The 21567-nt window shown below is 45.2% G+C and overlaps 5 protein-coding genes across 5 annotated transcripts; 3 read left to right on the plus strand and 2 right to left on the minus strand.

Annotated features, from left to right (window-relative positions):
- Window positions 1–289: 289 nt before the first annotated feature.
- Window positions 290–1226, minus strand: fahd1 (fumarylacetoacetate hydrolase domain containing 1). Its single transcript, XM_076024088.1, has one exon. It carries the CDS (start codon window positions 1010–1012, stop codon window positions 353–355), a length of 660 nt encoding a protein of 219 aa, XP_075880203.1. The 5' UTR covers window positions 1013–1226; the 3' UTR covers window positions 290–352.
- Window positions 1227–1362: 136 nt separating this feature from the next.
- Window positions 1363–4555, plus strand: LOC142886847 (hydroxyacylglutathione hydrolase, mitochondrial-like). The gene is made up of 9 exons (XM_076024081.1): window positions 1363–1518; window positions 1966–2150; window positions 2513–2577; window positions 2706–2823; window positions 2902–3010; window positions 3107–3210; window positions 3458–3559; window positions 3657–3736; window positions 3844–4555. The coding sequence occupies exons 1-9, from the start codon at window positions 1452–1454 to the stop codon at window positions 3941–3943; spliced, it is 930 nt and encodes a 309-aa protein (XP_075880196.1). The 5' UTR covers window positions 1363–1451; the 3' UTR covers window positions 3944–4555.
- Window positions 4556–4691: 136 nt separating this feature from the next.
- LOC142886849 (hydroxyacylglutathione hydrolase-like protein) lies at window positions 4692–8433 on the plus strand. The gene is made up of 9 exons (XM_076024084.1): window positions 4692–4900; window positions 4977–5119; window positions 5244–5308; window positions 5404–5521; window positions 5710–5818; window positions 5937–6040; window positions 7420–7521; window positions 7604–7683; window positions 7773–8433. Exons 2-9 carry the CDS (start codon window positions 5015–5017, stop codon window positions 7921–7923), a joined length of 834 nt encoding a protein of 277 aa, XP_075880199.1. The 5' UTR covers window positions 4692–4900; window positions 4977–5014; the 3' UTR covers window positions 7924–8433.
- A 101-nt stretch (window positions 8434–8534) lies between these two features.
- On the minus strand, window positions 8535–12304 carry narfl (nuclear prelamin A recognition factor-like). Its single transcript, XM_076024058.1, has 11 exons — window positions 12152–12304; window positions 11365–11460; window positions 11123–11266; window positions 10905–11034; window positions 10687–10821; window positions 10368–10486; window positions 10032–10161; window positions 9875–9947; window positions 9643–9780; window positions 9342–9499; window positions 8535–9143 (listed from the first exon to the last, which is right to left on the minus strand). The coding sequence occupies exons 1-11, from the start codon at window positions 12215–12217 to the stop codon at window positions 8902–8904; spliced, it is 1431 nt and encodes a 476-aa protein (XP_075880173.1). The 5' UTR covers window positions 12218–12304; the 3' UTR covers window positions 8535–8901.
- A 584-nt stretch (window positions 12305–12888) lies between these two features.
- On the plus strand, window positions 12889–20009 carry e4f1 (E4F transcription factor 1). Its single transcript, XM_076024091.1, has 15 exons — window positions 12889–13047; window positions 13297–13421; window positions 13532–13616; window positions 13769–13953; window positions 14043–14163; window positions 14259–14411; window positions 14500–14699; window positions 14876–15118; window positions 15358–15460; window positions 15614–15831; window positions 15914–16112; window positions 16826–16989; window positions 17917–17979; window positions 18632–18937; window positions 19037–20009. The coding sequence occupies exons 1-15, from the start codon at window positions 12951–12953 to the stop codon at window positions 19109–19111; spliced, it is 2337 nt and encodes a 778-aa protein (XP_075880206.1). The 5' UTR covers window positions 12889–12950; the 3' UTR covers window positions 19112–20009.
- The last annotated feature ends 1558 nt before the right edge of the window (window positions 20010–21567 follow it).

A 21567-nucleotide genomic window follows, 5' to 3' on the forward strand; every position in this document is an offset into this window, starting at 1 on the left:
ACTGTGACACTGTAACGTCCTGTAAAGTTTTCAATGTAATTGTGCTCTTATCTTGACTGTGTTAAATGCAGTTCATATTGTGGCTCAAGATATATGTGCCATTACTTAAACAGATACTAATAACGACATGCTTTATTACCCCTCTGTAAAGGTTTCAAGATTCACTCTATAACCATGAAATGGAAAAGAAGATTCCTCAAAACCAGACAGAATAGTCTTGAAGCATAGTCTTCAAGGTACAAGACTGCCCCCTGTTGATCGATCCAATTAAGACACAGATCTTTCAAAATTGTTCTTTAAAAAGCTTTTTTTTTTTATTGTTATGATTTCGTCCAGATGATGTTTGTCGAGGTTACTCCTGTCTGTCCACTCTGAAGTTCATGGTGACAACGTCCTCGATGCCAGCCTCCAGCTCGTCGAGCTCCTGCACAGCAGCCACTCCTTTGGGGGTCCCTGTCAGGATGAGGTCGCCCTCCTCCAGGCTGATGAATTCGCTGATGTAACTGATGAGGTACGGAATGGAGAAAATCATGTCGGAGGTGCAGCCGCTTTGCCGCAGTTGGTCGTTGACCTTGAGCCACAGCTTCACGTTGCCCGGGTCAGGGATGCGCTCTTTGGGGATGAACTCGCTCACCGGACAGGACGTGTTGAAAGCTTTGGCCAGCGTCCAGGGGAGACCTTTGGACTTGCAGTCGTCCTGGATGTCCCGAGCTGTCATGTCCAGACACAGAGCGTAGCCTGCCACATGGTCCATAGCTTCGGACTGAGGGATGGCCGTGCCCCCCTTCCCGATGACCACCCCCAGTTCCACTTCATGGTGCACGTTGTTGGAGTAGATAGGAACCAGAATGGGGGAACCCTCCGTGACATAAGCAGATGGGGGCTTCAGGAAGACAACCGGTGTCGTAGGAACAGCGTTCTTCAGCTCTTTTGCGTGCTCCGCATAGTTTCTTCCGACGCAAATGATCTTCCTGCCCCACTCCCAAAACCGAGATACATTTCGCGTTGCCATCGAGGACAAATGAGAGGGTTTAAGCTGCTCCAAAGCGGTCGGCACCAGCTCAGCTGCACGGGGACAGACTAAACTTTGACCGACTCTACAGTCCCTGTAGTCAAAACATTAACCTACGACAAGCTTGAAAGGACAAACTTACTACTCAAAATGTAATAAAGCAAAACAAACATCACAGAGTTTCACCTCAACCATGAAAAGTAACTTAACACAACACAAATGCACGTTTGTTGACTTGATTTAATCATTTAACAAATCAAGCATGCCACTTTGAAAGCGCATTGAGTGTAAACACGCAATAAACCGCTTATCTAACAGTTCTCGTCTTCCCGACTCGATTGGTCGAGCCTGGGAGGTGGGAGGCTGACGCGTAGCGCTATAAGGAACCAAACATTACTGGTTTGTACTAACCAGTGATAAGGGAAGTCCTGTCGTTGTTATGATATTGAAAGCACTCGCGGGGAGTGCCTGCACTCTACTGGGAGCGGCGACAGCCTTCAGATTCGGTAACGGCTTCACGCGTTTCGCACTTTACGTACACGTTACTCCGCATGTTAGCTTGCGTAAATGGTTGTTGATCAACTAGGCTGCGCTTTAAATTAGCCGCTTGAGAGGAGTCGCTGCTAGCCTCCATCAGCAAACGTCCGTACCTCGTTACATATTTTCTAGCGTGGCATTTCGTTTAACACCCTGCTCGCTTTTCGTTGCTCGCTAAGATTAAAGCAACATTAAAAAAAACAACAACAAACAAACAAAAAACTCATACTGTACTTAGCGATGTGTGTGTGTTTACTCTGAGGTGACATCACATCGCCACATTAGTTTCACCACAGCGACTGTCAATGTGGCACACAAATACTTATTGTACTGATTATTAGTGCTCGACGTTATTTTCTGTCTTTGTTTGTTTTCCCCTCCCCTCTCTGATATTGACTTTTTATATTTCCGTGAAGCACCTGTGGAAGTCAAGGCCCAGGCCGTTGCTCTCCTTCACAGCGCAGCGAGGAAATCCGCCGTGGTGGAACAAGCAAACATGAAGATTGAGCTTCTCCCAGCTCTCAGCGACAACTACATGTACCTCCTGGTCGACACGGAGACCAAGGAGGCAGCTGTTGTAGATCCCGTGGAACCCGTGAAGGTATGCATGACATGTACACGTTGTATCATTGTAATTAAGTCCATGAAATAAGTGCAGAAAATTATAGATCGAAAAAATGGTTTAGCTTAAATCAAATCAGTGTCCAGTACGGCTGTGTGATTGTTTGAAATAAGATTTACCCTCGCCCTTGCAAAATACTTTTCTTGTATACAAAGCAAGTACATAGGTGTTGTGTATTTTGCTGACTTACGTTATGTAATTTTACTGACTTATTTTTATGCATTCTTTACTTTATAATGTGATTTGTGTAAGATTTCAAAATAAACCTTCCCCCCCAACACTGTTTTACATCTGTTTATTACCTTAACTTTAATTATTATTACAGTTTATGCTTTCCACAGGTTCTGGATGCGGTCCGAAAACAGGGTGTCAGACTGACAACAGTTTTGACAACCCATCACCACTGGTAAACCACATGTTTATTTGTTTTGTTAGTACTCCGTATCACTTTGAGCATGTAAACAAATGCCCAAGTGTTGAAATAAACATCGTTGTCATCATTGTCAGCCACAACTAATCAGTCTCTCCTCTCAGGGATCATGCTGGCGGCAATGAAAAGCTCACGAGACTAATGCCTGGACTGAGGGTCTATGGAGGAGACGACAGAGTCGATGCTATGACAAAGAAAGTGTCACATTCCCACAATTTTAAAGTAAGTGTGTCTAAGTCGACCCTTTCAATTTGGAGTGTGTGCAGTTCTCTCAGACTCACAGGTGTCCGTCTCTCCCAGATTGGATCACTCAATGTCAAATGTCTATCTACACCATGTCACACTACTGGTCACATCTGTTACTTTGTGACAAAAGAAGGCAGCGATGAGCCACCAGCCATTTTTACAGGTGTGGTCATCACATGCAAGCTACATGAACTATTTGTCAGTGTTAACCGTAGAACTGCCATGTGACCGTGAGTCCTCTCTTTTCTTCCCAATACAGGGGACACCCTGTTTGTCGCTGGTTGTGGGAAATTCTTTGAAGGTACCGCAGAGCAAATGCACAGAGCCCTGATAGATGTTCTAGGACGCCTGCCACCTGAAACTGTAATTACAACTTCATTCAACTTCATATACAATGTCTGGAAGAAATGTGAAAGTGTAAAAACATTCACTAGAATGCTGAACATCTTCATCATATAGTCGACAACTCAGAAGCTGATTTCAAAGTTTGTTTTCAACTTAAAATGATGCGTTTTTCTTGATGGTTACGAATAGCTGGTGTTGAGCATTGAAAATGTGTTAGCCTGAGCTGAGTAACCGACTGTCCAACTGTGTTTTCTCTGCGTTTCAGCGCGTCTACTGCGGCCACGAGTACACCATCAGTAACCTGAAATTCGCACGTCATGTGGAGCCAGACAATGACGTCATTAAGAAGAAGCTTGCATGGGCAAAGGTATGTAGCTGGTGTGACCTATGCAACTGGAGGGTTGACCACTGACAGCGCTGAGATGAAAAATATCAATACGCAGATCTTTCTGTCTTCTCTGCAGGAGCAGTGCAGCAATGGAGAACCCACCATCCCGTCCACTTTGGCAGATGAATTGACATATAACCCCTTTATGAGAGTCAAGTATGTGGTGGTTTATGCTCTAAAATAAAATCCATAGTACATGTAGTACAGATTTGCATTCAGTCGAAGTCAATTTTGCAACTCTTTAATTTCTATTTTCCCTACAGGGAGAAATCTGTGCAAGACCACGTAAAGCAAACTGACTCAACTGAAACCATGAGAAGTCTCCGAAAAGAAAAAGATGGCTTCAAGGTGCCCAAGGAGTAATACACTGAAGCTCACTGTCTCTCAGCAACTGCACGAAACTTGTAAAACCAACTACAAAAATGTCTGCAATTAATCTTTAATCCTCTAGAAATCAACTTACGTCACTTAGTCAGATACTAGGCCATAATGTGGCTGCTTAGTTCTCTTCCAGTATTTTATTTGTTTGGATGATACTGATATTAATTGGTATATCTGGCAATTGTCTGAATGAACTGAAGAAAATTCATTTCATAATATGTAAAAAGTTTTAGAATCAATCAAGTTTTATGGTGGTAGAGATTGAGGTACAAAGTACTTCTGTGTTCCTATCAGGGGGGAAAACTGCACTGTCATGGGCATAATCTACAATGTATGTATGGGTGTCATTGCATATTTTTTCTTCCAAAGAGTTATACATTAATTATTAGCATACTACAAAGTTGTTAAACTCATATTTTTCACGTTAATTAATCATACTGAGCTTCTGGTAAACTAAGCAGTCATCTACTTTTTTGCAGTCTATTTTCGCCTTTTGTCAAAATCGTTCTTGTTGCAGGGATCGTATTTAATTCGACCATTTTCATTTCATGAAGCAAATCCGTTTTTCACCAATAAAACTTGTAAATTCTCGTTTTCAAGTTTGAGTCGTGGATTTTTTTATTTTATTTTTTTCGTTGATCGATTGGAATGGCTTCATGTTGACACGACGTGCTGTTGTGTAATATCGCGATAACTAGACTGTTTGCAGCCTCCCAATAAATGTCAGTGTAGTGATGGAAAACTACTTGCCAGTGCGACACATCCACACTGGGGTGGTTAAAAAAAACTAGCTATTTAAACTATAATTTTCCTGGCGCGTATCCATCGACTGCTGCGCCTTAAAACCAGAAAATGATTCATAGTGGGTGTGCGTGAACAGAGCTGCTTGCAGTTGGTACGCGGTCATAACTCCGGTGCGCAGTTTCAAGCTTCGGCCAGGTAATCTTTAACACGGCAGAAATAGTGAATAGTGATAGGACAACCGGTCGTGCATTATTATTAACTCTTCCTGTAGCCAGTGTGCGCCGTGCTGCGCATGCGTAGGAGGGTGCCATGAAGGTAAAGGTGATCTCCATCCTGGAGGACAACTACATGTACCTGGTGATCGAAGAGCAAAGTAAACAGGCGCTGGCTGTGGATCCCGCAGTGCCACATCGGGTGAGAGACTGGCACTTGACCTTCGAGCAGAATTGTTCGCAACATGCACTTAGCCTTTCAAACCCTGCCATTGTTCACAAATTCTTTATTTATTTTTTTAATTTTTTTATTTCATTTATTTCAGCTGCTAGAAATCGTGAAGAGAGAGGGCGTGTCTCTGACGGCTGTACTCACCACACACCATCACTGGTGAGACCACCATAATGCAGATCAGAACACCCAACACTCAAATCTCTGCTGCAGGGAACAAATGTGTGTTTCCCCTGTTTCCCTCTTCTGATCAGGGACCACGCTCGGGGGAATGAAGCTCTGGTTAAGGAGGTTCCTGGGCTGAGGGTGTACGGGGGAGACGATCGGATTGGGGGCCTGACGGATAAAGTCGCCAGTGAACAGGAACTCAAGGTGCGAGAGAGAAACGTCTGCGGCAAAAGTGTCCCTGAGGTCCTCAAGGACAAAGTACTTGTGCACAAAAAGTGTTTCAGTTTATTGGCAAAACAGATGAGGATAGTGGGACCTCTATTTATAATGCCCTGCTAGGGGTTTAAATTTCATCAGGCCAAATGTTGCTACAATTCTTTTCACGTGTGCAGTTCAATTCCATCAACGTGAGATGCCTCTTCACGCCCTGCCATACTTCTGGTCACATGTGCTACTTTGTGTGGGAGGACGAGTGCGCAGATGCCCCGGCTGTGTTCACAGGTCAGCATGCAGACTGACAGTTGGAGCCGCCTGAGACTTTTCAGCAGATCGCTCTCATTGCGTTCGGATGTAGATTATTAATCACTTCCACGCTTTTGTCCCTTGTTTTGGTCGGCAGGTGACACATTGTTTATTGGTGGATGTGGCCGTTTCCTGGAGGGTACAGCAGAGCAGATGTACCACAACCTCACCAAGGTGCTGGGCTGCCTACCTCAAGACACGGTTAGTGGAGCGAAATGTTGATATTGGGTTGTGATACTTTTTCATTTGAAAGGCATTTTTACTGCATTAATTAAGGACACTATTGTAATTATTATATGTAGTGTCCTGCAGGCCAAATCCAACTCACCAGGTTATTTTACATAGCCTGCAAGATGTACAATGGATGGATAGATGGAGTAATTTCGTGCTTGCATATTTTTGGACATCTTCAAACCTTTTAAACTATTGGTAGAGAAAAATGATAACAAAAGACAGACACTTATTTTATGGAATATGAAGAAGCGATTAAAAAAAGACTGAAAGCCAGGGTTAACTTTTTCAAATCAAAAATAATACTGATGTGGGCCGATAGCCCTGATGTAGCCAGGCTTAGCATTTGTCCACTAGATGGTGCTAAACGGCCAATATCTGATAAACCTGATCGTGGAATTCAGACCATTCTGCTGGTGATAAGGCAGTGGTTCTCAAACTTTCTCTGTCGCACCCCACCTTGGAGGAAGAAAATTTTTCATGCCCCCCAGACTCCAAATTTGACGTGGCTGTGTCTTGAGGGATCCCAATGAACCTGCAAGTGGTCCCATGTCTCTAGGACAAAGTTGACTTTTGACCCCATAGACTTGCATGGCATTAGGGTTAGCGATAAGGCTGGAATTAGGGTTAGGGTTAGGGTTACTGCTGGAATTAGGGTTAGGGTTTCGGGGTTCCTCATGGGCTAGAAGCCCCAAATTTGACGTGGCTGTGTCTTGAGGGATCCCGATGAACCTGCAAGTGGTCCCATGTCTCTAGGACAAAGTTGACTTTTGACCCCATAGACTTGCATGGCATTAGGGTTAGCGATAAGGCTGGAATTAGGGTTAGGGTTAGGGTTACTGCTGGAATTAGGGTTAGGGTTTCGGGGTTCCTCATGGGCTAGAAGCCCCAAATTTGGCGTGGCTGTGTGTTGAGGGATCCCCATGAACCTGCAAGTGGCCCCATGTCTCTAGGACAAAGTTGACTTTTGACCCCATAGACTTGCATGGCATTAGAGCAGTGGTTCTCAAACTTTCTCTGTCACGCCCCACCTTGGAGGAGGAAAAATTTTCATTTTTCTTAGCTACAACCTACTTAACACTTTTTGTTAATTGTTCCGCCGTGGAAAAAGTTCAGACGTGAAAACATTAGTTTCACCCGGGCGCCTCATCTCCCTCCCGCCTGGTGTTTCGCGCCGCCCCCAGACGTGACTCTTCGTCCACCAGGGGGGCGCGCCACCCACTTTGAGAAACACTGTGATAAGGAGTAAAAACATATGTTCTGAAATTACAAACTAGTGGCCTCATATACAAGCTGCAATTATTATTACTACTACTACTATCATCATCAATGCTTTTGTTTGTATGCAGAAGGTGTTCTGTGGTCACGAGTACACCATCAAGAACCTGAAGTTTGCCATGCTGGTGGAGCCAGAGAATGAAAAGGTGAAAGAGATGCTGAGCTGGGCCAGGGTGAGCGAAACACTAGAAGAATATTTTGAATGACTCCAATTTTTTTTTTTGCTGAGTTGCCTGACAATGTTTGCATCTTTAGGCCAGGGATGACGACGACAAACCCACAGTGCCGTCGACGCTGATGGACGAGTTTGAGTACAACCCCTTTCTTCGCCTCTCGTAAGTTCCCTTTCCCCCCCACCACCGTTTGATGTATTTTCTGCCATTGTTTTTTAGCCTTCACCCTGAATCCTCCTCCCTCACTTCAGGGAGGAAGGAGTGAAAAAGTTCACGGGGAAAACAGACCCAGTGGAGGTGCTGAGGGCCCTGCGCAGGGAGAAGGACAAATTCAAGAAGCCCAAGGAGAGACTTCCTCCACACGCCATGTTGGCTTTGGAGTGGGGACTCTTCAGACCCTGAGGTCCAGTGTCAAGAACGCAGCGCACCCACCACTTCATGGATGAGGACCCAATGACTGCGGCAGGACGCCAGACTTGGCTGTTGGGCAGTCAAGTCACATGGCCACTGTGTTGTGATAGCCATTCATTATTTGAGAGCTGGCATGTTGTGCATTCATGCACAGAAAGTGAATTTTTAGTCAGACTAACAGCTGCTGTCTCCACACTGGTTGCTGGAGGAAAAACTAAGTTCAACAGCTCGCGCTGATTTTAACGTCACCAAGATAGTGTGAACACAAAGTATATTTTACTTTTGCGCTGCCTTGTTGTAGTCCAGATGCACTTTTCTCTTTAACCGACGACACCTTATTCACAATTGTTTGGAGAAGACCGAGGATTTTATGGTTATTAAACCTGCAGTGTCTGTAAGTATGAAGGTGACTGCTGCTTCGCACCTCAGATGTTTACATCCTTGCTTCGCGGGAGCTTTTACTGCACATGGAGTAAATAAAATATCAGTCTGTATCAATTACCTGTTGGACATATTTTTCCATTCTTTTTAAAGTTGAAAAGTACGGAACCACATTGCATTCAGAGCTCTTTTTTTTCCATAGAAAAGCAGAGACTATCCAGTCATAGTTAAATAATGCCTTTATTTCTGTACATATATAGCTCCAGTAGTTGTACAGTTTAAATAAACTAGGAATGATTACATTTGTGTTCATTCAACTCACATTGTTGATAAAAATTGGTGCAACACAGTGATGAATTTCTATCCAAACCTAGGATGCAATCGCTGGTGTGAAGAAGAACGTAGCAGCGTTTTGTGTGCTGGGCGTCCTCCCTTGAAATCGTAGTAAATAATGTTGGCACACAATAAAGCTGTGTTCATAGGGCTCAGTTCACCCTGAGCCGAGACAGAAGCACTGACGTGCTATTGGACGGTTTTATATTTGGGCATTTAGTGCAAGTAGCCAGTCAGTGGTAACAGAGGCGTTGCTCACCACTTCATGGCGAGGCCATTTGTCATCTTCTCCACAGTGTGATAGTGCGTGTGCAGCATCTCTTTGGCCTTCTCTTCCCCCACGCTGTGCAGCCAGGCTTGGTAGAGCTCCGCCACGCGAGTGTCATCCTCCGGCAGCAGGGTGCGCTCCGCCTTGTAGAGCTCCTCCACCTTCCGGAGGAGCTCCTTCGGATCCTGGCCAGGTGAGGCCTTCACCTGGCCACCACCATTTAGACAGCCTGCAAACAGAGAGGTGAGACGGAGAAAGCTGTGAGTGAGTTACAGGCATCAAACATTACTATCTTAGCTTCTGCTGAAGTGCAATTAATGCAGCGCAATACTGCAAAAGAGACTCTCGGTTTATAAATTCCCCTTAATACTATATTTGGAAACCCACAAGAGACAAAAACTACTTTAGGGCGAATGCTTCACTTTACCTGAAGGGCAGGCCATGACTTCCACAAAGTGATAAGGCGACTTTCCCCTCTTGAGCTTTTGCACCAGGTTCTGAATGTTGCGAAAGCCGTATGTGGACGCGAAGCACAGCAAGACCTGACCGTCCTTCTCAAGAGTCACTTCCTGGAAGTCTTTATTCCTGAGGCAGAAATAATTTGATGAAAGATTTTACTTAAAAAAAAAAAAAAAAACAACTAAACCATCTTCTTGACACTTGATGATCCCGAACTAGACAGTGCCCACTGTCAGTCCAGCTTCTGCAAACAAGCGACACAGACTCACTTGAGGGTCTTGTATGTGAGCTCCTTCACGTCCTCGCCAAACAGCTGCTTGGCAGCGTAGCTGAACACATGATGCAGGTAACCCCCTGACCCGCTCCCAGAGTGGCTCAGGAACTCGTCCCCGCACACGCTGCTAAACCTGCTCCAGCATGTGCATACAAATGAAGTCATGAATTTGTTTCAGTTTACCTTGATTAACACAGCACGAGAGAAAAGAGAGCTGCAGAGCTCACAATGCATCAAGTGGCGCTGGTTCCACGTTGCCCAGAGACACGTTCTTCTCCTCAAGCATTCTCTGAACCTCTCCTGTAAGCAGCGGTGAGAGGTATAAATGAGAGTATGCCAAACACTTCCTTTCACAAACTTCAAAATAAAGGTAAGCAACGGTACCAGAGGTAATGACACAGTCCACCTCCCGGGTTTCAGCTTTGTCCATGTAGAAGTCTGACCTTGAGGCCTCAAGCTTCTTGTCAAAGCATGGCATCACCGCCACGTGATAGATCTGCTGTGGACTGAGCCCCTAGCAACATGTACAATATAATGGAACTCACAAATGACAATGAAAGGCATCAAGTCTTGAACATAAAAAAGACCCTCTAAGTCCGAATGACAATAAAAGAACACGTCATGAAGCTGCAGGGGGAATTTAAGTAAACAGATAACGAACTAAAACGGTGTAATATCTTTATTCTCCATTAGGGGGCAACCTTACACATGTTTTCATACCTGCTGTTCAGCAAAGTAGCCTTTGACCAGGGAGCCCATCATCTGCTGAGGGGAGCGAGTTGTGCTAATGTAAGGTAGAATAAACTCCCCGTGTGTCTTCTCTGCGTAGCAAATCCACCCTGAAATATCAAAACATTGTGCTTGTGAAAAAAAAGCGATCTTCCATCTTCCATTGATATACTGGCAAGGAGGAAATTCATAATTTTGGGAGAACATATTTCAATGGTAATTTCATCTTTTTCTCATGATTTCTCTTGTGTTCTCTACTGAGACAACGGCCTTTGGAAAGCTGTCAGAAGGTGTTGTACTGTTGGATCACCTGGACAGGCTGACGTCATCATGGGCATACATTCTTTCTCTTGCTCCTTCCTCTGGAACCGCTCCACAAACTCTCTTTGACTCTCCAATAGGCTGAATGTCCGACTGAAGCTTGTGTCGAAAACGTGATGGACCCCTGCCACAATTCAAACAGTACAGTGACTGATATATCTATATATAACAGTTATACACAGATAGAACTCTACACTTTGCGCTCACCGAGGCCTTTGAAGAAAGCTGTGAGCCTCCTGCCTGCGTCTGTGCTGGTGAGGTCATAGCGCGCCGCCAGAGACGCTCTGGACTGCGGTGACACCGACACAATGACGACCTTCTTCTCAGTACTGCCGGCCTGGAAAAGAGTAACCATTGGATTGGCAAAAAGAGTATTTTGTCCCAACTCAGGGCTGCAACAGTCCAAGTATCCATGTGTGTTATACCGTGTTGTTTTGCAACACTTTCAAGAGCTCCTCGTGGCTCTGCTGTGTGATGAGGACGCTCTCGGCCGAGGTGATGCAGCCGCTGCAGGCCAGGCAGTCGTTAAGTGTGATCTTTGTCTTCTCCAGCTTCTTTTTCCCACCATCCTAGAAGCCGTATTTGATATCTAGTTAATCTGAGGGTAAGACAGTAGTGCAAAAATGCTTCAAAGATGAAACGGTTGATGACACATATTCACATCCACCTGGTTGATTTGGATGTACGTGCCGTCGTCCTCTATTTGAATCTTGGCCAAAGACTTCCCTGGTTTCTTCTCTATTTTGACAGGTTTGACGCACTCCTGCAGAACGGAAGTAGCTGATGTAAGCCTGGCTACAAACTAAGTGCTGAGAAGAATGACACAGCAGTTTGCTCTACAATAGACAAAAGCATACAGTAAGCCAAAAGTACAGTCATTTTAAAGATGAGACGTGAGTAAGAAATGTGTTCCAGTATGTTTGTCAACTGCAACTTGGCACATTTCTTTTAGCAAAAGGTAATGTGGACATTTTTCTTTAAATGTGAGCCAAAACGAAACCACACAACATTTACATGTACAATAATTTAATTAACAACTTCACAAAGTGATATTCACCTCGATAGCTTCCATTCAATAAATCACCTCGCACACGCTGCCGCCAATGTTTCATCACAGTTTGCCAAGTTACATCACGATTAGCACTAGCCGCAAGCTAACTACGCAACACATTAAATGTATTAAATGCAAGCAGGATGACATTAAACAGCTACGATAGTTGGCTGACGCTTCGTCGTGAAGCCAGACGTCAAAGTTAAAATGTTCTCTCTCTTTTTTCTTTTCTTTTTTTTGTTCCTTGACAAACAACATGGACCTCCGTTCATATGATTACAACGCCAAACATTCAGTTCTACGTTTCCGTTAACCACTGCTCTTCGATAAGGATCTTTACCAATAACCGCGTTCTCGTGGTTTACTAATATGTTGTTGTGACATGTAATGAATGTTTCGTTACCTGTGAAGGGGTGATGAAATCGTCCAGGTCTGTCAACTGCAGCACACCGCTGAACAGAGAAGCCATGGTGCCTGCCGTAAAGTGTTCGTTGTTTGCTTTAGTGTTGTAAAAAATTCCCGATTCAGCTGTCAGTCACTTTTGAAAAAAGAAGTAGAAGAAAAAAGCGCGCGCGCACATTGGCCACGATTAACCACGTTACTGTCCAAATTAACATATATTTTTTATTTTTTTTATTTTTTTGTAAGTAAGCTTCTCCCTGTGTTATAAAATGTATATATATATACATATATAAATATACATATTTATATACATACACATATAAACCATGCAGCTTCGCAGTAGGGAAAAATGGAACAAGCCACCTTGTGATGATGATTATTTGTTGTTTTTTTAAATTGCGCCCCTTTCCCTCTGCGACCCAGGTTAAAAGTTTTTGTAAGATTTATTAAATTGATTAATATAAATATCCCGTGATGTATAATCTTAAACCCTATTAAAATAGAGCTCTATTATCCCGATACCCCGCGTGTTTTTTGTGTTTATTTATTTTTTTAAATTTATTATTTATTTTTACTTAACACGTGTGAGCTCAAAGTGATTTAGAAAATGAATTTACCTAGATTTATGATCATGGAAAGAAGAAAGGAGAATATTCTCCCACCCCCACCACCACCACTTACAAGTAAATGAAAACACACGCACGCGCCCTGTTGTTGTTATGGCTACACGGTCGTAAATCCGCCATGTTTTCTCTTCTTGCAGCAGCAGCGTTGCGACAGAGACGCAGAATTCCAACGACATGAATGTGGAAAATAATCATACGGCAGAAACAGGGAGTGAACAAACGAAGGACGGCAGTCACACGATAACCATTCAGACTACGCTGGGAGACGAAGGTCAGCCTCTTGAAAGTTTAATACCTCTAAAAAAAAACATGTTGTGTATATTGTGCTTGGGCCTAGCTCACTTCTCATCATAATAAGTCGCTAGCTGCTGGTTAGCAGCGACATTAGCTCGGCGGCTGCCGCCGCGACACACTGTGGCTTGTCGGCTCTGTTTACCAAAACTTTGAATCGGCCGAACTACGTCGGCGTTGCCTCGGGTGCTTGACGGAATTTATGTGATGTCCTGTTGTGTGCTGCTAGATGAAGATGTGCACAAATGCGGACGATGTCAGATCGAGTTCTCCACGCTGGAGGCTTTCATCCAGCACAAGCTGCAGCACAACTGCAGACGCGCGGAGGCGAGCTCGCCGGAAGCCAGCCAAGAGGTGTGCACCGTAACAAAGGCAAAGATAACAACACAAAGCGCAAAAAGTTGCTGTTTACTTTTTCGTTACATGAACTGAGGAACCTGAGGTTGTTGTCTATGTGTTCATAGGTTACTGCAGTCAACGGAAGTTCATCGTTAGAGGTGCCCCAAAATGGAGTTGCGTCCTCGGATGTAACGCGGAACGCCTCCAGTGGTGGGTGGCAACTGTTTAAAGTACAGCTGGCATTGTGCTTTCCCCCCCTACTTTTTCACTAAGCGAGGACACTCAGTCAATGATTTAAAAAAAAACAACAACAACAACCTTGCAATTCAATGTATTAATTTCAAAAATTGCTTTTCTCTCAGACAAATGCAGCGCTCAGGTCGGTCGAGCTCGGAGGACAAAAACCTCTTCACTTGAAGCCGCCGAGCAGACGAGTAGAACGAGGGCATCCAAGGCAGCAGAGGACGCCGTTGGCGAAAAGCAAGACTTTAAAGTCAACGAAGAGGGACGCTATGTCTGCCCGATGTGTGACAAGACATTTAAAACAGTCAGTCGTCCTCTCCACTCTCTTCGTAAATGTTCTCTGTGCTGCGTCAAAGAAATGTCTCTTAACACACTCGTTACCACTCCAAACAGAACAACATTCTCAGAACTCACCTAAGGACTCACAGTGACCTGAAGGGCTTCGCCTGTGATCTGTGCGGAACGTCCTTTAGGACAAAAGGCTCGCTGATCCGTCACAATCGCCGCCATACAGGTACAGTGCATCCGAGATGTTTTTGTTTTTTTTTAAGAAAAAAAAAGGTCAATGTCCTGTTTTGAAAGATTTTCTTTATTTTTGTTTCCTTGCAGATGAGCGGCCGTATCGCTGCTCCCTGTGTGGCCAGTCTTTCAGAGAGTCTGGTGCCCTCACCAGACACCTGAAGGCCCTCACGCCCTGCACAGAGAAGATCCGCTTTGTTCAGTACAAGGAGATCTTGGTCAGCAAAGACGGGGTACAAAAAGGTGAGGTTCCTGTGGCAGGAGATGCTGTCTCGCACGAATGTGTAAGTAAAAGAGACAGTCGCTCACAGGTCTCCTTGAATGTGTCCAGGAGTCGAAGATCAGGCGGCTGCTGCTGCTGCTGCGGTGGCGGCAGCCCAGCAGGAGGTGGTGGTTGTGAACGACGAGCCGGAGGAGCAGGTGGTTGAGGCGCAGACTGCCGTGGTCAGCGTGGTGGAGCCAGTTTCCCAAGAGGTCCTCCATCAGGTCCACTTTACAATGGAAGTGGATGGGACGACTCAGGAGCAGCAGGTGAGTTGCTAGGGATGTTAACAATTAATCAATCATCGATTAATTGTCGATTAAGAATTCAATCGATCAAATGAAATTAGTCGCAATTAATGAAACATTTTTTCACGGGTAGTTAATGTCTTTTTCCCTTTCTGTCTGTGTTTTGCTCACATCTTTCCCCACACGTTTCAACCCAGGTGGTGGTGGAGCAGGCCCAGGCGGAGGCCCTCGCCGCTGCAGCCGCAGCAGGAGACAGTCTCATCTGCCAGGCCATCATTAACTCTGGCATCGCCCTGGGAAGGGAAGAGGCCATCGTCGAGGAGAGCTCGCAGTCGGCCGAGGACACGGACAGAGGGGATTCCGACTGTCCGCAGGCTGACGAGGGCTTCACTGAGATCCATGTGAAAGAGGAGCTTTTGGAGGTGGAGATGGAGACGGAGGTCAGGACGACTTTTTCGCGACGTGCCTTTTCTTCTAACTTTCCCATCCTCTGTGTTGTTTGCCAAATCTTTCAAACCAGTTCACTTTTCTGTTGGCATAATATCTGGAATCGATTTTCTCCTCCTCATTAGCGGCTATAGATTGCGCTGTGCTTGTTATTAGCACGTCTCCAATGTTATTCTGCTATTTTTTTGTGCACTGATGATTCACATTTATTCCTCTTCTCATGTCTTTGCAGGAAATAGATGGTCGGACCTCTTCAAAAATGCACACGTGTCCACACTGCAATCGCTCCTTCAAAGGACTCAACTACTTCCGCTTTCACGTCAAAGGCCATTTAGGTTGGTTAATTATGACATCACAACATCATTTTTTTTTTACTATACCTAATTATGTTTTTTGTCCAATGTTGATGTTGTAAGCTGTTCTTGAAATTATGCTCAGCTCCCTGTCACTGAATGATTTACAGTTTGCCATGTCTTCTCCCTCCGCAGGCTACAAGCCCTTCAAGTGCACCCTGTGCCAGAAGGAGTTTCTGACTGGCTACCTGCTGAAGAAGCACATGGAAATCCACGTCAGTGAGAGGAGGTACAAGTGCGGCGAGTGCGGCAAGCTGTACAAAACCATCGGGCACGTTCGCGAGCACATGAGGGCGCACTCGGACGAGAGGCCCTACCACTGCTCCAGGTGTAGCAAGGGCTACAAGACCAAGGTGATCTTGAAGACGGCAAGTACTTGAATTTGCCTGAGTTTCTGTGCAAGCCTAATAAACCCGTGCTTTCCTGTCTCCTCAGAATGCCTTGCAGGTGCATCAGAGGACCCACGGCGACGAGAAGCCGTATGTCTGTCAGTACTGCTTGCGAGGCTTCCGCGAGAAAGGCTCCTTGGTGCGACACATCCGCCACCACACCGGAGAAAAGCCTTTCAAGTGCCCAAAGTGCAACCGCGGCTTCGCCGAGCACGGGACTCTCAACCGGCACATGCGCGCTAAAGGTCAGTGCCCTGTTTCAAATGGAGCCGTTGTAGGAGGGCTGTGCGATTAATCGATTTTTAAATCGAAATCTGATTTTTTTTTTTTTTTAGTCAAGGCAATGTTAAAAAAAAGAAGCAAAATCGGAGTATTGATTTTCCTCTCGCATGCTTCCGGGCTGTGTGCCGGCTAGGCTACCGTAGCCCTCCTCCCCCCTTGAGAAGCTGCGACAACCCACACCCCTCTGTCAGCATGTCGGCGTTTGCTAAATCAAGTGAGAAATTTTTGTTGCTAAAAAAGGGGCAAAAAAAGCAGGTCAGTCGTGTGGAATTGGTACGGCGTCGCTGTTTCGGATCAAGAGCAAATCACTCCCTGCTGTGAAGTATGCCTGAAGGCGGCATCCACTGAAGACGGCAACATGACTAACTTATGCCAACACCTCACAAAAAACCACAAGCCAGACTGGGAGCAGTATTGTTGCGTTGCGGGGCTGCTGTACACTAGGTCAAAAAGGGGGGCTAGAACACCACCAGCAGCTATTTTTCTGTCAAAATAAAGATAAAATATTTTAAATAATTTTTTCGATTGTCTTTTGTAGTTTTACCAAAAAAAAAATAAAAAATCGAAATGTTTTCAGAGGAAAAAAAAATCTAGATTTTATTTTTGTTGAAAATTGCCCAGCTCTGTAGGAACAAAAAAAGAATTGAAGTGAATTCTAACTGCTGTTCTCCACTAGGAGGCTGCCAGAGGGAAGAAACGGGTCCGCAGGAAGCGGCCACAACAGAAGAACAGGAGTCGGCCGACAGCCTCGCCACAGCGGCCATCATCTCGGAGGATCCGCACGCCGTCCTGGTGGAGTTCTCGTCCGTGGTGGCCGACACACAAGAGTACATCATCAAGGTGAGCCGCCGCGTGGCGTTGTCAGCTGTCAAGGTTTTTTTGGGGTAGTAGAGTGGGGGGGAGGGAGAGAATCACATCCACAGGAGTATCTGTCTGCCAGTTACCATAGAGACAGGAAGTTCTATGGTTGCAAGACAATGGATTGTTTGCGATGTCTTCGTATTCCAAAAAACTGATTTGGCAGTAATTTCTGACCCTTAATGGCAAGAGTCCATTTTTTTCCTCATGTTTCTAAGGTTAAAAACATTTTTATTCTTAATCTGTTTTGGGATTACGCTTGCATTAAGTGAAAAAGAAACCAGCTGTAAGAAAATAAGATTTATTTGATGCAAATAGTGCTACATCAGTTTAATCCAACGTGGAATGGTGCAACAGTGTGTGCATGCACACACAAAGAAGTCTGAATGCAACTCATAAAATGCAGTACAGGAGTAATCACACGCTGAGCGGATGTAACAGTCCATCATTTAATGGATCAGGAGCTGCACAACTGGACTGTTGCACTTTTGCTGAACTCGTTCTCCGAAACGGCCACAAATGTGATGTATAAATATTTTTTTAAAAAATGCATGTATTCAGTTGTCGTCTAAATGAAGAGAAAACACTGAACTGAAGCGATTTCAGCCTGACACAAGGCTCTCTTTGAAAAAACAAAGTAACTCAAACAAACGTCTTCAGAGATAAAAGTCCCACATTCAGGCGTCACTGTGCAGTTTTTATTTTTAGCGGCAAGACACTGCCAAGTTGAAAATAGCAGCTGCGAGGTAGCCCCTTAAACAACAACTGAGCCAATATGAAGATGCCGAATAGAAGGAGAAGGGGGAAAAAATGACTGAGTAAATATTTGAATTAATTGTGCTGTGACCGTCTTGATGCAACCAACTTTAAACTGATTTGTTTTGGTATCTTTGTTTTTTTCCCCCGTAGACGGAAACACAGGAGGACGCGCAGGAGCAAGGAGTCACACTGATTCAGGATGGCCAGAACGAGGTCAGTGCTCACAGTAGGGCTGGAAGAATCATAAGCATGATGGTAAAACACTGATCATTAAACACAATTAGTATTTAATAGCATCAATTTTGAAATATTAAAGAAATAAGAAATAATTTAACTTTTAACTTAATTTCTTAATTTTCCTTCAATTAACTATAATTACAGTTACTGCATAGAAGAGCATATCTTTCTTTCTTTCTGTCTTTCTTTCTTTCTTTCTTTCTTTCTTTCTGTCTTTCTGTATTTATTTATTTATTTATTTATTTATTTATTTATTTAAAAAGGGACTGCCTATTAATGAACATGTAAATGTAAATATGCCAGAATTAGCCAAAGGCTACTTTCCATCTGCAGTCCCTGGCAGGTCAGAAGAAATAACATTACATTGACAAATACAAAAAAAAACAATGGTCAAAACAATATCATAGAAGAATTGGACAACTGACACAAAGAAGACTGAAAAGATACATAAAAGCTTAAATTTAAAATAAAATGAGTGCTGACAGATCTGGTTTCTTTTCAGCCACTTTTTTTTTTAGATAATGTTAAATGGTTATAGTCTCTTATTGGAACTGGAATATTTTTATAATCAACACCAACTGGAGTCTTTCTCTGTCCCCCCACCCCATATCGAACATCTTTCCACCAGATGGGGAACCACATCATGAAAGTGGTGCAGCGGCTCGTCAGCCAGTCGCAGGGCGGTGCCGGCAGCCGCCAGTTCATCGTGCGCAACATGACGGGCGAGGAGGGCCCGTCGGTGTCGGACTGCGGCGACACCATCACCATCGCCACGCCGGAGAGCCTGACGGAGCAGGTGGCCATCACGCTGGCCTCGGCCATCAGCGACGGCACGCTGCTGGCCTCCGCTGGCCACGTGGACACCTCGGACGCAACCGTCACCGTGGTGACCGCGGCAGCGGCGGAAGAGGAGGAGGCGGTGGAGGAGGAGGCGGTGGAGGAGGAGGCGGCGGAGGAGGGGGAGGAGGAGGGGCAGGCGGGGACGCAGTTGGTGCAGCAGCAGGAGCAGGAGCAGGAGCAGCAGCAGGAGCAGCAGCAGCAGGAGCAGCAGCAGGAGTACGTTATCACCTCGCCAGAAGAGCTGGAGATTCAGACTGTGATTGTATGATGGAGGAATCCATCCGGAGACTGTGAGATGTGTTACTTCAGAGGGAAGTAAAGGACAAGGTCAAAGTGGTCAATTAATTTAATAAGCTGTAAGTCTGGAGGTGCTTCCTGGGTTGACATGAAGAGTTATCACTCTTCTGTGTGGATCAGGAACGGACTATGAGTGGACAAAATGAAAAAAAAAAAAAGAACTTGGAGAAAAGTCCAAGGAAAATCAGTGTTGGCCTGCAGTGAACCGGAACTTCTCCCATGTCAAGGCCAAAGTGTTTGTTTGAGTTGTAGCAACCAAAAGGGTGTTTGTCCGTGTATGCGAGCGAGTGTGTTTTTGTGTATGTGCGCACAACTGCGTGCGAGCCACTAATCATGAAGAACGAGGAGTGGACGTTCCCGGTGAGAGCAGGTCTTCTGCAGAGCAGCTCCGCTCACCTGGAAATAGATCTGCTCCGTTTTTTGCTCCGTGGGAATCTTCCCAGCGCTCACGCGTTTTTTTTTCTTCTCCCTTTTTTTCATCAGATATTTCTCAAAATCAATTTACTTGAACTGAACTGGTTTCATTTCTGCGCACTGCGACACAGACTGAGCCCGTCACGGCCTTGCATGTTCCTCTTTGCCTCCGTCAGGAAGTGGAATTCTTCCTCCTCTGCTGTTACCACCTTTCCCGAATGTTGCCACTCAAGATTTGACCTTGAAAGGCTGAGCGAAAGTGTGTGTGTGTGTGTGTGTGTGTGTGTGTGTGTGTGTGTGTGTGTGTGTGTGTGTGTGTGTGTGTGTGTGTGTGTGTGTGTGTGTGTGTGTGTGTGTGTGTGTGTGTGTGTGTGTGTGTTGCGTAGACTCATCATGACAGTTTATGTTGATGTAGCACTATTTGCATCAAATAAATACTATTTTCTTACAGTTTTCCCCCTTTTTCCTTGTGGTCTCTTTACTTTCACACCTTCCCACTGTAATGACGTCTAAATTTGAAGTCGGATGAAGTCTAAATTTGTTAACAGAGGTGCTATGGGGAAAAGTAAATGCACAGCTCCAAGCAGAGCTTGGCTTGAATGCAGCTATCTCCCCACTGACTGATGAGCCAATGAGTTTCCTCCTCAGTTCAGGGACTGCTGTTTTCGACTTCTTCTGTCTGCTCCATTACTTTACAGGTCCGCACCTGGAATGGCGCCCTCTGGTCTGGCGCATTGGGTCTTGCATCGTGTAGAGTAGTGGTTCTCAAACTTTCTCTGTCACGCCCCACCTTGGAGGGAGAAAGTTTGGGGGCTAGAAGCCCCAAATTTGACGTGGCTGTGTCTTGAGGGATCCCAATGAACCTGCAAGTGGTCCCATGTCTCTAGGACAAAGTTGATTTTTGACCCCATAGACTTGCATGGCATTAGGGTTAGCGATAAGGCTGGAATTAGGGTTAGGGTTAGGGTTACTGCTGGAATTAGGGTTTCGTGGTTCCTCATGGGCTAGAAGCCCCAAATTTGACGTGGCTGTGTCTTGAGGGATCCCGATGAACCTGCAAGTGGCCCCGTGTCTCTAGGACAAAGTTGATTTTTGACCCCATAGACTTGCATGGCATTAGGGTTAGCGATAAGGCTGGAATTAGGGTTAGAGTTAGGGTTACTGCTGGAATTAGGGTTTTGGGGTTCCTCATGGGCTAGAAGCCCCAAATTTGACGTGGCTGTGTCTTGAGGGATCCTGATGAACCTGCAAGTGGCCCCGTGTCTCTAGGACAAAGTTGATTTTTGACCCCATAGACTTGCATGGCATTAGGGTTAGCGATAAGGCTGGAATTAGGGTTAGGGTTAGGGTTACTGCTGGAATTAGGGTTTTGGGGTTCCTCATGGGCTAGAAGCCCCAAATTTGACGTGGCTGTGTCTTGAGGGATCCCGATGATCCTGCAAGTGGCCCCGTGTCTCTAGGACAAAGTTGACTTTTGACCCCATAGACTTGCATGGCATTAGGGTTAGCGATAAGGTTGGAATTAGGGTTAGGGTTAGGGTTACTGCTGGAATTGGTGTTAGGATTTTGGGGTTCCTCATGGGCTAGAAGCCCCAAATTTGACGTGGCTGTGTCTTGAGGGATCCCGATGTACCTGCAAGTGGCCCCATGTCTCTAGGACAAAGTTGATTTTTGACCCCATAGACTTGCATGGCATTAGGGTTAGCGATAAGGTTGGAATTAGGGTTAGGGTTAGGGTTACTGCTGGAATTGGTGTTAGGATTTTGGGGTTCCTCATGGGCTAGAAGCCCCAAATTTGACGTGGCTGTGTCTTGAGGGATCCCGATGATCCTGCAAGTGGCCCCGTGTCTCTAGGACAAAGTTGACTTTTGACCCCATAGACTTGCATGGCATTAGGGTTAGCGATAAGGTTGGAATTAGGGTTAGGGTTAGGGTTACTGCTGGAATTGGTGTTAGGATTTTGGGGTTCCTCATGGGCTAGAAGCCCCAAATTTGACGTGGCTGTGTCCTGAG

The sequence above is a fragment of the Nelusetta ayraudi genome, unplaced genomic scaffold (genome assembly GCF_046127955.1).
Source record: "Nelusetta ayraudi isolate G7.1 ecotype Tasmania unplaced genomic scaffold, CSIRO-AGI_Nayr_v1 ptg000016l, whole genome shotgun sequence".
Taxonomy (NCBI): domain Eukaryota; kingdom Metazoa; phylum Chordata; class Actinopteri; order Tetraodontiformes; family Monacanthidae; genus Nelusetta; species Nelusetta ayraudi.

Coding starts and splice junctions, on each gene's coding strand:
- e4f1 (XM_076024091.1), top strand. CDS start 12,951: ATGAATGTGGAAAATAATCATACGGCAGAAACAGGGAGTGAACAAACG. Junction 15,119..15,357: donor AGGTGGAGATGGAGACGGAG/GTCAGGACGACT, acceptor ATGTCTTTGCAG/GAAATAGATGGTCGGACCTC. Junction 17,980..18,631: donor TTCAGGATGGCCAGAACGAG/GTCAGTGCTCAC, acceptor TCTTTCCACCAG/ATGGGGAACCACATCATGAA.
- LOC142886847 (XM_076024081.1), top strand. CDS start 1,452: ATGATATTGAAAGCACTCGCGGGGAGTGCCTGCACTCTACTGGGAGCG. Junction 1,519..1,965: donor GGCGACAGCCTTCAGATTCG/GTAACGGCTTCA, acceptor ATTTCCGTGAAG/CACCTGTGGAAGTCAAGGCC. Junction 2,824..2,901: donor CACATTCCCACAATTTTAAA/GTAAGTGTGTCT, acceptor CGTCTCTCCCAG/ATTGGATCACTCAATGTCAA.
- LOC142886849 (XM_076024084.1), top strand. CDS start 5,015: ATGAAGGTAAAGGTGATCTCCATCCTGGAGGACAACTACATGTACCTG. Junction 5,309..5,403: donor CTCACCACACACCATCACTG/GTGAGACCACCA, acceptor TCTTCTGATCAG/GGACCACGCTCGGGGGAATG. Junction 5,522..5,709: donor CCAGTGAACAGGAACTCAAG/GTGCGAGAGAGA, acceptor TCACGTGTGCAG/TTCAATTCCATCAACGTGAG.
- fahd1 (XM_076024088.1), bottom strand. CDS start 1,012: ATGGCAACGCGAAATGTATCTCGGTTTTGGGAGTGGGGCAGGAAGATC.
- narfl (XM_076024058.1), bottom strand. CDS start 12,217: ATGGCTTCTCTGTTCAGCGGTGTGCTGCAGTTGACAGACCTGGACGAT. Junction 11,267..11,364: donor CGTACATCCAAATCAACCAG/GTGGATGTGAAT, acceptor TACGGCTTCTAG/GATGGTGGGAAAAAGAAGCT. Junction 9,500..9,642: donor CTCACATACAAGACCCTCAA/GTGAGTCTGTGT, acceptor TTTCTGCCTCAG/GAATAAAGACTTCCAGGAAG.